Source organism: Carassius gibelio, chromosome A6 (assembly GCF_023724105.1).
Source record: "Carassius gibelio isolate Cgi1373 ecotype wild population from Czech Republic chromosome A6, carGib1.2-hapl.c, whole genome shotgun sequence".
In the NCBI taxonomy this organism is placed as follows: domain Eukaryota; kingdom Metazoa; phylum Chordata; class Actinopteri; order Cypriniformes; family Cyprinidae; genus Carassius; species Carassius gibelio.
In genome coordinates, this window is record NC_068376.1 from 26,020,637 (window position 1) to 26,035,672 (window position 15,036).

The window sequence follows — 15,036 nt, forward strand, 5'->3', positions numbered from 1 at the left end:
AGAAGGCCTGCCAAACCAGGCCACTAACCTCTGCAAATGCAGATTAAATTATCAATGCGACTAGTTAAAAAGTTGAATAGTAAATGAATGTATGAATCGATTACAAAAAAAAAAAAAAAAAACATTTTTCATCGTTTTTACCCCACAAATTACTGGCGTGATGTCATTTCCTGGCAGGGGCGGAAAATATCGGGCTATTCTCTTTAGTGTTTGCCCTGTCTACACTCACCCTCTCTACCTCTTCCCCGTGTTTTCATACTAAACCAGTACAAAACCCCATTTAAACAGGACGAAACCGAACAGACACTACAGTTTAACATAGTAACTCATGGAGTAAATCACAACAGGGGAGAAATTAAGCTGAGGTGAGCTTTATTGAGCCGGCGTTTGTGTTACGTTAGATGCGCGAGCTGCTAGTGTGTTAGCTCGAGCCATTCATATTGATCTCTGGATCTTACCGTATACTGCTATAGCATATTTTCCCAAGAAAACGCATAATATTATATAAACAGGCCTGATTTGTTTATGTCGTGCTTTTATGTGTATAGTGCTTGTATGTGTATAACGCAGGCTTTGATACTTGTGCAAGGGTAGGAGGAGTCTTGACCGTTGATATTTATTTTTCTGTGCATATTTCCAGCTTTAAGTTCGCTTAAAACAAATACAGTAGACAGAGCATGTTGAAGTGCAGTAGGTCAAATAATATTGTACATACCATTTATGTTCAAGCTGTACAAGTTAATTTATAAAACAACCAGTTTAATGTTAGTGACAGTGCAATGTTAATGCATAATTTATTTTGTAACAACTTTTTTTGAAAGGACGATGTCTTTTAATATTTTGCTCTTAATCAGGCTTCCAGGAATTTTTAGCCAATAAGGACTTGTGTCTATGTTACTGTAATATGATGTTTTTCCATCTTGACATTTGGCATCGTTTCATTAACCCCGTAAAGCCTGCAGGCTTTATTATTTCTAAGGCTTTTGAATGATCGATATGATCAAAACCTTACTGGGGGGAAAACTGTTGTGTACAATCCACTTCCTGCCTTCAGTCGTCTGCTTTATAGGCTAGTTCATATTTTTTTAAGCAATCAAAAATAATTATAAAATCATTTTATAATTTAAAAACATGTCTGCCTTCAGTTCAAACGTAAGAATAACTTTTTTATATTCTAAGTAATATTTTAAGTCAAACATTTACTGGACTAAAGCAGCTTAGGTTTACTTGATTATCCATACATCTAAATCTAAGCTTACCAAATTCTTTATTTATATTATTATTTTGCTTTAGCACTGGTCTTCTTTTTTGGAAATGCAAATGAAGATTAATCTTTTGGTTACTTAAGCACAACATAGCTATGATAACTGATCATAATCCTTTTCATTATTCTTCTCTTCAGGTTGAGCTTTGCAGTCGTCCTTCATTCTACAAATCTCACACGGTGTCAATCTCTGTGTTCCACATACAACCCTTCTTTGTGAAGTTCTCTTCCTTCCTGACTGCAAAGTCTTTACCTGCTCATTTAAACAACCCACCTTCCTACCAGCCAATCAGAATGTCACAGCTTCAGTTCCAGGCACCTGCCAACCCTGCACCCAGTGCTGCCCCTCTACAGCTGGCCCCGCCCCAACCTGGGTTCAGCATTCCCTGCGGCGCCGCTCCTTTACCCTCAGAGAGTGCGAGTCACCCGCTTCGAAACTCCGCCCTGCCTTCCGCCTCTGCCACGCCCTTCTGCAACCCCACAGGTGGGTGGAACTTTGCTCTGAGCATTAGACAAAAAGCATCATCTAGGACGCGACAATTTGTGCATTCAAGTTATTGGGTTATGCCCATTACCATATAGAAATAAAATATGAAAAGTTATTAATAACATAAAATCTCAGAACATTCTGAATAAAAAACCATACCATTCAAAATGTGTAGTCGTTAAGAAACATGATGGTAAATGCAAAATATTTATGTTTCAAAGAAATACTTCCTTCCTATTCACCAAAAATATTGAGCAGCACAACTGCTGTCAATATCAGTAACAAAATTGGCAATAAAGTCTGATAACAGTGGTATAAAAAAAAGTGTCTTTTTTTATATTAAACAAGCTGAACAAATTTATAATTAAAATTAAAACTTTTATTCAGCCAGGATGCATAATATTGATCTTATTACAAAATATTTCTATTTTTAATAAATGCTGTTCTTTTTAACTTAATTTTGACTAAAGATATTTAGCAGCACACCTATTATCAACATGAATGATAATAAGAAATGTTTTTTTGAGCAGCAAATACGAATATTACAATGATTTCTGAAGGATTATGTGACACTGATGACGGTAACTGTGACTGTGAGTAATGATGCTGGAAATTCAGCTTTGCATCTCAGCAATAAATTAAATTTTCAAATATATTAAAATAGAAAATGGTTATTTTAAACTGTAATAATGTTTCACAGTGTTACTGTTTTACTAAAAAAAAATGATCAAATAAATGCTGCCTTGGTGAGCATTAGTCTTTTTCAAAAACATAAAAAATAAATAAATACATTTATTGACTCCAAACTTTTGAATAATCTGGGCCTAGTTATGCCCTGATAAGAAATTTTTTTTATTGGATTGTAAAAGTTGTCAAATATTTCCTTCTTCACTTAACCTTTCAATGTTGTCCTCTAGAATCTAACATGGCAAACCCTAAAGAGAAGACCCCTATGTGTCTGGTAAATGAGTTAGCCCGTTACAATAAGATCCAACCTGAATACAAACTACTCAGTGAACAAGGACCAGCCCACTCCAAGGTAAGACATGGCACTTTACTGTATACGCAAACACACAAAACCATCTCATCCCACACCTGCCTGAACTTTCTGATGTTGTGATGTGTTGGTCAGATTTTCTCAGTGCGGTTAACTCTGGGGGATCAGCACTGGGATGCAGAGGGGACCAGTATCAAAAAAGCCCAGCACTCAGCAGCAACATGTGCTCTCACCCAAACTAATCTCCCCAAACCTAATCACAGAAGCCCCCGCCACCCAGGCAAGAACCCAGGTGGGATCTACAAGGGCTCAGAGTGTATGTCCAATTTTTCCCTTTATCTTCTTAATTGAACATTTTCTCATCCTCACATATGTTCCTTTAGCTCAATTGGTAGAGCATAGCCTGAACAAGCGCAAGGTTGGGAGTTCGATTCCCATCTGACTGTACGTTCAACAGATGAAGCAAACGCTGTTACTGGACAGTTCAGTTCTAGATTAGATTTGTACATTTTGGTTTTATTTTAACCTTGAGGACATCCATTGGGTTTAATTTGTGTTTATGATGGGGTGTACAGTATATCATAGTTTTTGTGCATTTACAGTACCATTCAAAATAGGTCAGTAAGATAAAAAATAATATTAAATAAATAATGAATGAACGAAATAAAATACTAAATAAATATTTTATTCATCAAGCACACAATACATATTTCAAAAGTTATTTTTAAGACATTTACAGTGTTACAGGATTTTTAGGTTACACTTTATGTTAGGGTTACACTTTACAATAAAGTTAATTTGTTAACTTTAATAATTTCATTAGTAAACATGAACTAACAATGAAAAATACTTTTAAAGCATTTAAGGTTACACTTTACAATAAGGTGTCATTTGTTAACATTAGTTAATGTGTTAACTAACATGCACAAACAATGAACAATACATTTGTTACAGTATTTATTAATCTTTGTAAATGTTAGTTAATGACAACATTGTTCATTTTAGTTCACTCTGCATTAAATAATGTTGACATACATCTTTTGATTTTAATAATGTATTAGTATCCTTAATGTTCAAATTAATTTACTAAGATCAATTAATGCTATAGAAGTGTAGTTCCTGCTTAGTTCATGTTACCTAATGCAGTTAACTAATGAATCTTATTGTAAAGTATTTATTAATCTTAATGTTAATTTCAACATTTACTACTAAATTATTGAAATCAAAATGTGTACATTGTTATTATTATATAATGTAATAAATACAAATGTTTTGCTCAGTGTTAACATTAAGCAGTGCATTAACATTGATAATAATAGGAAATGTTTCTTGAGCAGCAAATCAGCATATTAGAATGATTTCTGAAGGATCAAGTGGCACTGAAGACTGGAGTTGCAAAGATAAAATTTTACGTTTTTAAATATATTAAAATAGAAAAAGGCTGTCTTAAACTGCAATAATATTTTACAATAATAATGTTTTTACAGTAATAAGTTGAGCCTTGTGAAAGTTAGCAGTGCAAGCAGCTGTTTGACTTGCTTCTCTCTCATTCAGATAATGTAACCCACACTGTGGAGCTTAATGCACTTTGTATGAAGTTGGGCAAGAAGCCCATCTACAAACCTATAGATGCCTACCAGGGGATGAGACCAGCATTCAACTACAACATCAGAGCACCAGGCCCTTATGCACGCCCCATGCAGCAGTATGCACTCTCTGTTTATTCCTATTTTATCCATTCTTTTTGCTTACTGAATTATGCGCAATATATTTTGTTTTATATGATAGCCTTTTGTGAGTGATTATATACTGTTTTGTTTAATTTTCTCTTGATCAGTTATTACTACCCATTTCCTCCTGTGGGGCCAGTACTGTATCATATGGAGCTGTCTATCGGTGGACAACAGTTCCACGGCAAGGGCCGCACACGTCAAGCAGCCAAACATGACGCTGCGGCTAAAGCTATCAAATATCTGCAGAAAGAGCCAGTAATGCAGCAAATAGCTGAGGTGAGAGTTCATGCTACTAACATGATGAATGGGCTGTTAGTAATTTATTCTTCCAAAAGAGCTGCTGTAAAATCTCGAACCTTATCTAGTAAATACAAGCAAAATACATTCATCTAATCTGTATTATTAAATTGTGAACTGAAAATGCATGTAACGTTCAACCTGTAGATGAAAGAAGAGCCAGTACAGGAAAACCTTAACAAATCAGAGATCAGCCAAGTGTTTGAGATTGCACTGAAGCGCAACATGTCTGTGAATTTTGAGGTATGCCATGATCCCATTATGCATAAGCTGCATATATATATATATATATATAATTCAAATTGAAATTCCATGCTCCTGCATATAGATTTGTGATATCTCACAGTAATGCTGTTGACTTTTCTTTAATTGTCCTCATTATATACAGGTGCTTAAAGAGACTGGCTCTCCTCACTTGAAGAGTTTTGTGGTGCGGGTAACAGTGGGCGAGTTTTCAGGGGAGGGTGAGGGCAAAAGCAAGAAGATCGCCAAAAAACTAGCCGCCATCGCTGTCCTGGAGGAGCTCCACAAACTGCCTCAACTACCTGTCATCGACAAGATACCACTACGCATTAAAAAGAAAAGCAAGTCCATTATTAAGGTAGACGATAGCTTTGGCTGAGTTAGTTTGTTGGCTAGATTGTTGTGCTGATTTAGAACTCAGAAACGGATCAGGTCTTTGCTAATAAATATTTAAAGTAATAGATTTTTAATAGTTTGGATTAAAATGTTACAACATTAATGTATTTAATAAAGTAACACATTTAAGGTTTCTTTGTTTTGACAGTCCAAAAGATCATTCATGTATGTGTATGTATGTATGTTGATTTTTTTTTTTTTATGAATCTTGCACCCACTTTCAGCTGCAGACCAGTCCCGAGTACGGTCAGGGCATGAACCCCATCAGCAGACTGGCTCAGATCCAGCAGGCTAAGAAAGAAAAAGAGCCAGAGTACACTATAGTGACAGAGAGAGGACTGCCTCGACGCAGAGAGTTTGTCATGCAGGTACTCCATCAGAAAGAACACTGTTCTCTGACTCAGCATTTTTATAACAGTTCAGTGCAGATTTTGTGTGAAGGTCATGTTCTTCTGGCTATCATTTTCTTCTACAGCCTTCAAAATTGCTTCTTGTCAGAAGTGTTCCTGAAGAAGTAATGTGTCCCCTATTACTTTCTGGTTTTTTTTTCTTACTCAGGTGTCAGTTGCAGGTCAGAATGCGGAAGGAATGGGACCTAGTAAAAAAGTGGCCAAGAGAAATGCAGCCGAGAAGATGCTGGAGTTTCTGGGCTTCAAAGTGCCTCAGCCACAGCCACCCAAACCGGCTCTGAAAACCGATGAGAAGGTGAGCGCCTACATATTAACAGCAGGTCTTTGTATTGAAAACATGGCTGAAGTGGTTTCATCGAGTGGAGTCCAGGGCTGATTAGAAGGTTAATGAAAAGAAAAAAAGATTTTACAAAATGTTTTTTTAGGGCTGTCAAAGGTAAGGTGTGTACTTAATACATTAATGCAACATGTGTAATGTAATGCTTTTTTAAATTTAAATTAAATGTAAAATTAAATTAAATTTAAAATTAAATTAAATTAAATTTATGCATTTAGCAGACACTTTTATCCAAAGCGACTTACAATGCATTCAGGCTATCAATCTTTACATATCATGTGTTCCCGGGAAATCGAACCCTAACCTTGCGCTTGCTTGCTTGCTAGCGCAGTGCTCTACCAGTTGAGCTACAGGAACACTAAAAATATTCAAAAAAATTTTTTTTAAACATTCACCAAATTTGATAATATTACTATTACAGGGCTGTCAAAGCTAAAGGGACAGTTCACCCCAAAATAAAAAATGACCCTATAATTTACTCACCCTCAAGCCATCCTAGGTGTATATGACTTTCTTCTTTCAGATGAATACGAACGGAGTTATATTTAAAAATCTCCTGGCTCTTCCAAGCTTTAGCATGGAAGTGAATGGCTGATATTCAATAGTCCAGTTGAAGTCCAATAAACTGTGTCCATCCATCCATAAAAAGGTGCTCCAAATGGCTCCAGGGGGTTAATAAAGGCCTCCTGAAGCGAATCTGTATTTAAAACATTATAAACCTTAATCTCTAAGCACGTTCACAAGAGAGTGGGGTTCCAGTAGTACGTAGGCGTAGTGTACTCCAGTGAGAAGTGACGAACGTGGAAGTGCAGAAGAAAGAGCAAAACAAAACCCCGGTTACAAATTAGTTACAAAATGTCCTACATCATCTGCTAGAGTGAGAGATTATGTTTTATAAAGTTTTAAATATGGATGCTTTTTTTATAAAATCTTATCGATTCAATTCAGGAGGCGTTTATTAACCCCTGGAGCCCTGTGGAGCACTTTTTTTTAATGATGGCTGGACGCCATTTATTGGAATTTTATTGGACTATTGAATATCAGTCATTCACTGCCATTATAAAGCTTGGAAGAGTCAGGACATTTTTTACACCTTAAATGGCTTGATGGTGAGTAAAATATGGGGTAAATAGAATTTTTGGGTAAACTATCCATTTAAGATGTGTACTTAATATATTAATGCAAGGTGTTTTTTTTTGTTTTGTTTTTTTTACATTTGCCAATTTTTATATTACTATTTCAGCTTTGAAGATAGTGGTCAGTTATTTCTATATAAAAAATACAGAACTAGTTTTTAACAATGAGCAAACACAATATAGTTTAGTGTTAAAAATATATTTTCTAGATAATTTTAAAACTATTTGTTTAACAAAAAAAAAGGTAGAAATATTATAAAAACCTAGTATTTAATTTGTATTTTATAATATTGCACCTGCTAATTTTATCACCCAGCAGAAATGATTCTGTTCTATTATATTCATTCATATCTATTTTCTGGAAGGAGATCGCTCAAAAGGGGAACGTCATATTTTGGTTACTTTGGCATCAAAAATCTCTTTCACCGAAAAAGGAACATTAACTAATTTTCATGTTACAGATCTTCTAAAACTTTCTTTCCAAGATACATTCTAATAATTATTTCATGTTGAAGTCCTAGTGTAACTGGTAAACTACTTGTTTTATTTATCTTTTTGTGAAGACTCCTGCTAAGAAGCCTGGAGATGGACGTAAAGTGACCTTCTTTGAGCCAGGCTCTGTGGAGAAGGCTGGTCTGGGTATGTGTCAGTTTTCATATTCAGCTGTCATAAATATATTCACTTTTTATATGTATGTGGTCCTTGTATTGTATTAAAAGCTCATTGTTAATTTTAGTAAGTATTTCCTGCTTGCAATTGATTCTTATATTTCTCAAACCAGTCAATAAGGAGGAAGATTTCCGAATTCCCTTTCTCAGCCATCAGCAGCTTCCTGCTGGCATTTTACCCATGGTGCCTGAGGTGGCACAGGCAGTGGGTGCCAACCAGGGACCCCATGCCAAAGACTACGGTCGCACAGCTGCCCCCAACCCAGCCAAGACCACTGTAACTGCCATTATTGCCAATGAGCTGCTGTTTGCTGGGACGTCCCCGACCGCGGAGGGTATACTGAAGACCAACAACAGCTTGGCACACAGACCCCACGGACCCCTTACCAGACCGTCCGAACAGCTCAGCTACCTGGCCACTGTACAGGGCTTACAGGTATTGAATATAACAATGAACACGCACTTATCTAACCCAATGGTGTTGCTCAACCAATCTGTATCTTTTTTTTGCTTTTCTCTCTACAGGTTGAATACAAAGACTTTCCCAAAAATAACAAGAACGAGCTTGTGTCTCTGATCAACTGCTCCTCTCAGCCCCCTCTCATCAGCCACGGCATCGGCAAGGATGTGGAGTCCTGCCATGACATGGTAGGTACTATAATAATAATAATATTTGCCAAATCATATTATATATAACAATATTTATTTATTTTTTTATTCAGCAAGAATGCATTAAAAAGATTAAAAGTGACAGTGTTAATATATAATGATTTCAATAAAATGTTGTTCTTAGAACTGTTCATCAAAAGACCCCCCCCCCCCTACAATTTCTTCTTTTCAGTTTTTACAAAAATATGAAGCAGTTTTCAACAATGATACTAGATTATTCTTATTAAAATAATACATTTTTGAAGGTTCGTGTGCAGTTATTTTAGTGTCATTAATACACTATAGTTTTTAATAGTTTGAATTCACTTATTTTTGTTTTTTCTGCTTTTAATTTTAGTTACAATAGTATTTTTATTTTTGTATAATTTTGTTGTTTTTAAATGTCTACTCGTTTTTATTTTTAAGTTGTAGTTTTTTTTAGTACATTGTGTTAAACTTGAAAAAAAAAAAAGAAAAAAAAAAATATCTTACTGATTCCAGACTTTTGAACGTTGTGTGTTTGTATGTGTATATATCTATCTATTTACTTGTATCTTGTTTAATGCAATGCATCTTTGTTTCATGACAGGCTGCTCTGAACATCCTGAAGCTCCTGTCAGAACTTGACCAGCAGTCTAATGAGCGCACAGCTAATGGACCAATGACAGGGTCAGTCTCAAATATTAAATATTATTGCTTTAAAATATTGATTAGTTGTATAAATGTTGGCATACAAGTGTCTGTTAATAAAGCACATAGCTAAAGATAGAGCTGATAAAAGAGTCTTATTAACTGTATACATTGCAATTAATTTCTCACGTGTTTCCCACTCCATAGGTGCAACAAACAAGACCTCGAGGGCGATGCATTATTAAAACCGGCTAACTCAAGCACCATCAGAAAGACACTGGATGGCACAGTGTAAAATTGACTGTTTGATTGGTCGTTTTATTTGCGAAACACTAGAGAAATGTCGGAAGCAGAGTTTTGATTGGCTGCTCATAAAGGCCTTTGCGTAATTCTTAATCGATCTTCGAGTATTTAAAACAGTTAAACAAGGTCAAGAGATGTTGATGCTGTTAAATTGTTCACATGCAGTGATACATTTTTAAACGCTAAAGCTTTGGAAAAGTCGCCTCATCATATCCAGTGAAGTGGTGGTTTTGTTTTCGTTGTTAAATTGTAAAACGATTATTGTGAAGTTGACTCGAGTAGACTGGCTTTTCTTTGTTGCTCCAAGGAAGTCATGTTTTCAGTGTCATGATTTTGTTTGTTCTCGCTTTTATTTTTGCATTTATTTTTAACGTTGTATTATAGGAACCCAGCCAGGTTGTTGTGTTAGCGCTGTTGTGAAGTGCATTATAAAACCCCACAAAGGATATGATGAAGCTTTCAGATCCGTCTCTGCTGTGGTGGATTTTCTCCAGTGCTTTTTAGAGTTACAATGACGACCATTAACACTCTCTCACACACACACGCATACAAAATTAAGTTTAGTCTACATTTTCATGTAGGCCTGGGAATGTTGTTGTGACTTCAGTGTAGAGTGTGTGGTGGTGTTTTTTGTTATGTGTATGGGAGCAAGTGAGTGAATGTGTTTCAAGCAGGATAATCTTCAGTCATGTCAGTTAAACTGATGCATTCTTCTGTCAGTGTTGACCTGGCCCATCCTCCTCCAGTTGCATCCTGTTTTCCTCATGGTATATGAGTAAAAATGATGTGCCTCTTGCACAAATAAAAACATGGTGTGTGTGTGTGTGTGTCTACTGAAAAAATTATATTCTCAGGGATTCCTGTTATAGAAAACCTGTAAAGATAAGGGAATTTTTAAATTGATTTAAAGACCTAAAAAAAGGTGTTTCTTTCTTCTTCTTTTTTTTTTTTTGTTGTAAATAAGATTTTATTCTAGTAATTTTATTAATTAAAATGTAAGAATAAAATAACTAAATATTAAATATCAAAATAAAGATATTTAATAAATCTAAGAAATATTTTGTTTATATATAGTTATATTTTATATAAATGTAATTAAGTGTAAATACAGATTTTTAGATATTATAAATAATTTTTATATGTATGTATGTGTATATATATATATATATATATATATATATATATATATATATATATATTAGATGTTTGTGTAATTTAAAACATTGATTAACCCACACATACATAGTAATATAAACTAAGCAACATTAAAAGGAATATCACACATTGGTTGCTGCAGCTGTTCAGAAAAGACCAGTCAGATCTGTAGTGTTCCAGATGATTAAGCAGCCTTTCTGGCACCATTGGTTGCTCTTTTCTTCCTCGTGCTCTCCGTGAATGAGTACATGGTTGTCTAAACACTGAAAGTGATATGTCAACGCACTGGATTCCCATGGAAACAGCCTGCTAAGACAACAAATATGTAATTTATGTGAAATACTGATGAGTAGGGCATTAAGATATGCTCTTTTAAAAATAACATGAATGTGTGGTGCCATAAATGTGGCAAAATTGTATTTAGTGTGGTGCTGATGTGAATGGAAATAAGAGTGTAAGTCAAGCATGTTGATGTTGGTCTGTGCTCATGCTTATGCTGTGGTCAGGGGCAGGTAGGTCAGTCTGGGGACGGCGTTTATGGCCTGTGTCAGGGCTCCAGTGGAGGCATGATCAGTTCAGCCTCCTCCCTGCAGGAGTAGAAAAACAAGAGTCAAGTACTATAAAGGGTTATTTACTGTAATGTTCACTTTCAGTGTAGTGATTTACCCTACACTTAATTATCTTAGTGTGACTTTACAATGCAATTACAATACAATGCAATATATTTACTAAAAATTATATAAACGTACGCATTACTGTTATATTTTTGATATACTCTGCAAAATGCAACTAAGTAATAATGTTCAAAGGTTTGGAATTCTTAAGACTTTATTTTAAAATAAATAAATACTTTTATTCAACGAGGATGCATTAGATACTATTATTAATGTTAATCAGCAAATATGTTTAATGTGCTCATTAAAGTTTTATAAAGGTAAAAAATATAGTTATATTTATGCTATGAATTATAAAATACACTACTGTTCAAAAGTTTGGGATTAATGCCTTTAAAAAAACATTCATTAATAATGCATTCAAATGATCAAAAGATTTCTATAAAAAGAGAGTTTTCTACGCAAGATTTCAGTTTCAAATAAATGCTTTCATTTTCAACATTCTGTTCATCATAAAATATTTAAACAAATGTATAACAGTTTCCACCAAAATGGAAAAATCTGCAGAACTGTTTTCAAAAAAATGTTTATTGAGCAGCAAATCGGTATATTAGAATGATTTCTGAAAGATCATTTCACACTGAAGACTGGAGTGATGATGCTGAAAATTCAGCTTTGCATCAAGAATAAATTACATTTTAAAATGAATTAAAACAGAAAATTATTAATTAAAATTGTAAATAACATTTCACAATACTGTAGTTTTAATCACATAAATGCAACCTTTGTTGAGCATAAGAGACTTATTTCAAAAACATTTAAAAATCTTACCAACCCCAAACTTTTGAACATTAGTGTATAGACATTGTGGGAGTTTTCCAAATTTATTCTTATGGTACTTAATGGTTGTCCATGTTGTATATTTTTCTAGTATGTTAAAGTTTTCTTAACAAAATTACAATTATAAAATACATTTTCAAACGCTCGAATGATAAATCAAAGGCTAACATGTAATTCCATGTCCTCATTTAGGGTAGCATTACTATAAGTAAAAGTAAGCTCAGCATAACCCTTAAAACTATACTTCAATATTCAAATAATAGATCAAATACTAGCACTGCCAATGCCATGGATTTGATTCTCTGGGATAAAAAGTAGATGTACTGTAAGCTGTATTGTGTAAAAATGTCTGCCAGTTGAAGGCATCCAAATGCAAAGAACCATACTTAAATACATCTTTCTTTCCTTTATTATCCAAGTGGAAATTTATTTTTGGCTTCACAACTCATCAAAACAAGCATGGTAGAATAAAAAAAACACTCCACACAACAACCCTAATAATGTAATGATGTAATGAAGAAACAAACTCATCTACATCTTGGAAGTTGGATGGACTGAGGATGAGTATCTTTTCAGCACATTTTTCACATTAAACTCTGCAGGACAGTGGCCCTCCAGGAGCAGGAATGGACACCCCTGTGACTACATCTGGACACCTGTGTGAAAAAATACTCTAGAAAACACATTGGGACAAGTAAAAAAACATTCCAAAAATTACTAGCCTATATCATTTGTTTGAACTTTGAAGATCCCATTTCTGATAAGCTATTTTGTTTCCGACTTCTTACCCAGAAGAGAGAGTGGTTGTTTACTTTCAGAGTAACCTACACCACAGGTTTTCTAACTTATCCTGTATATTTTGTATGTTTACCTTATCAGGGAGGTCCTCTAAATTGTATTGCCAGTTATTAGCACCAACTCAGTGGCTATGGGCTTCGTACGTTGCCTCAGCACAATCCGCAGAAGAAAGCGCAGGACTACGCCCAGAAGCATCATCTGTAAATCCATTAGATCATGGTGTTAAGGTAGAGTTATTTTTTTTTTCTTGTTTAAGGGAGTGAGTGAGACAACCAGACTGCTCTGTCTCTAAACTAGCCAAGCTATTTCCCCCAGAGGCTGTTTAAAATAGAAACTCCCGTCCTCAGAATTAGGTGAAAACACTTTGTCTGTGAGACTTCAAGACAGTGCAGAGCCCCAAAGGGGACATGGTGATGGTGTAAAAATGATATGCAAGGAAAATATATATTTTTTAACAATTTAGCATTTTCTAGTAAATGAATTGCATTCCCCAATATTGTGTAGCCGGTTTTTTTTTTTTTTTTTTTTTTTTTTTTACAAGTCATAGCTTGTTATTTCCATTATTAAATTTTGGTGAAACAAAAATGTTTTATCAGAGAATGCAAAAGCATTGAACTATAATTCCCCATTCTTTATTTAATCTTTATGTATTTTATATACAATTTTTATGTAAATATGGTAGAGCAGACACATCGAAAAGCAATGGTGGACAGTAATTTTTTTACTTTGTTTAAGCCTACAGTAGCTACGTACTTAATGGTATTTGGGAAATCTAAAATGATAAAAAGGAGGCTCGATAGCTCTGTCTGATTCATGAACAAATTATTGCAGTCATGGCCTAGTGGTTAGATAGTTTGACTCCTAACCGGGTTGTGGGTTTGAGTCTTGGGCTGGCAATACCATGACTTAGGTGCCCTTGAGTAAGGCACTGAACCCCCAACTGCTCCCTGGGCACTGCTGCATAAATGGCTGCCCACTGCTCTGGGTGTGTGTTCATGTGTGTGTGCACTGAGTATGGGTCACCATACTTGGCTATACACATACACGGAGCAGTGGACAGCCATTTTTTTGGCACCTCAGTCGTGGTATTGCCAGGCCAAGTCTCGAACCCCCAAACGCAATATAACATACATTACTATGTTTTCAGAGGTGTATAAAGTCCTTACTTAATGAAACGTTATGTTTTTATTACCTTAGATTGAGCGATTTTTACATTTACATTTATTCATTTAGCAGACGCTTTTATCCAAAGTGACTTACAGATGAAGACGCAATTATATATAGCTAAGTGCTATAACAAGTCTCAGTTAGGTTAACACAGTACATGTATGGGATTTTAAATAATATAATAAATAAAAAGAAAATGGATAGAATAAAAAAAAGAATAGAGCAAGCTAGTTAGAGGTCTTTACACATACACACATATATATAATTGCATAATAAATGAAAAGAAAAATAGAATATAAAAAGATTAGAAAGGTAGTTAGATTTTTAAAGAATAGAATTAGAATATTGAGTGATAAAGTTAAAGGGTCAAATAAAGATGAAAGAGATGTGTTTTAAGCCGATTCTTGAAGATGGCTAAGGACTCTGTAAACTCGCTAAGCTGCTCGGATTGAGTTGGGAAGGTCATTCCACCAGGAGGGAACATTTAACACTTTGTTGTTCTTACGAATAAAACACGGACACAATGAATAGTAACGTTACATTAACATTTGCAATAACATCTTGAATGATTAAGTAAATATAATTCCTTAATTTACCTGTGTAAAGACGACATCTTTACTTGTGTCGGCCACCGTGGCTTCTCGGGAGGGGTGAGCGGTGGACTGAGCCATTGGTTGCAATTCGCAACCTCACCGCTAGATGCCGCTCAAATTTACACACCACACCTTTAAAGGAAAAGTTAAAGGAACATTTGCTGAAGTTTTACTTACCATCAGGCCATCCAAGATGAGAAAAATTGTTTCTTTATCAGAACAGATTTGGAGAAATGTAGAATTATCACTTGCTGGATCCTCTGCAGTAAATAGGTGCCAAACAGCTGATTAAAACATCACAAAAATCCACAAGTTATCCA

General features: G+C 34.9%; 1 protein-coding gene and 1 long non-coding RNA gene across 3 annotated transcripts; one reads left to right on the plus strand and one right to left on the minus strand.

The window, feature by feature from the left end:
* The first annotated feature begins 187 nt into the window (after window positions 1-187).
* Window positions 188-10,370, plus strand: LOC128015879 (double-stranded RNA-binding protein Staufen homolog 1). 2 transcript variants are annotated; one of them, XM_052600097.1, is made up of 15 exons: window positions 188-365; window positions 1,403-1,748; window positions 2,669-2,790; window positions 2,884-3,064; window positions 4,303-4,453; window positions 4,586-4,757; window positions 4,926-5,021; window positions 5,167-5,379; window positions 5,642-5,785; window positions 5,976-6,122; window positions 7,864-7,939; window positions 8,082-8,404; window positions 8,494-8,616; window positions 9,206-9,285; window positions 9,454-10,370. In XM_052600097.1, exons 2-15 carry the CDS (start codon window positions 1,559-1,561, stop codon window positions 9,539-9,541), a joined length of 2,106 nt encoding a protein of 701 aa, XP_052456057.1. In that variant the 5' UTR covers window positions 188-365; window positions 1,403-1,558; the 3' UTR covers window positions 9,542-10,370. The 2 variants fall into 2 exon arrangements, with proteins under 2 accessions (XP_052456057.1, XP_052456058.1); XM_052600098.1 differs by having other exon boundaries at window positions 2,884-3,040.
* A 2,185-nt stretch (window positions 10,371-12,555) lies between these two features.
* On the minus strand, window positions 12,556-14,811 carry LOC128015182 (uncharacterized). Its single transcript, XR_008183816.1, has 3 exons — window positions 14,720-14,811; window positions 13,030-13,154; window positions 12,556-12,814 (listed from the first exon to the last, which is right to left on the minus strand). It is a non-coding gene; the product is annotated as an uncharacterized LOC128015182 (long non-coding RNA).
* Between the last annotated feature and the right edge of the window lie 225 nt (window positions 14,812-15,036).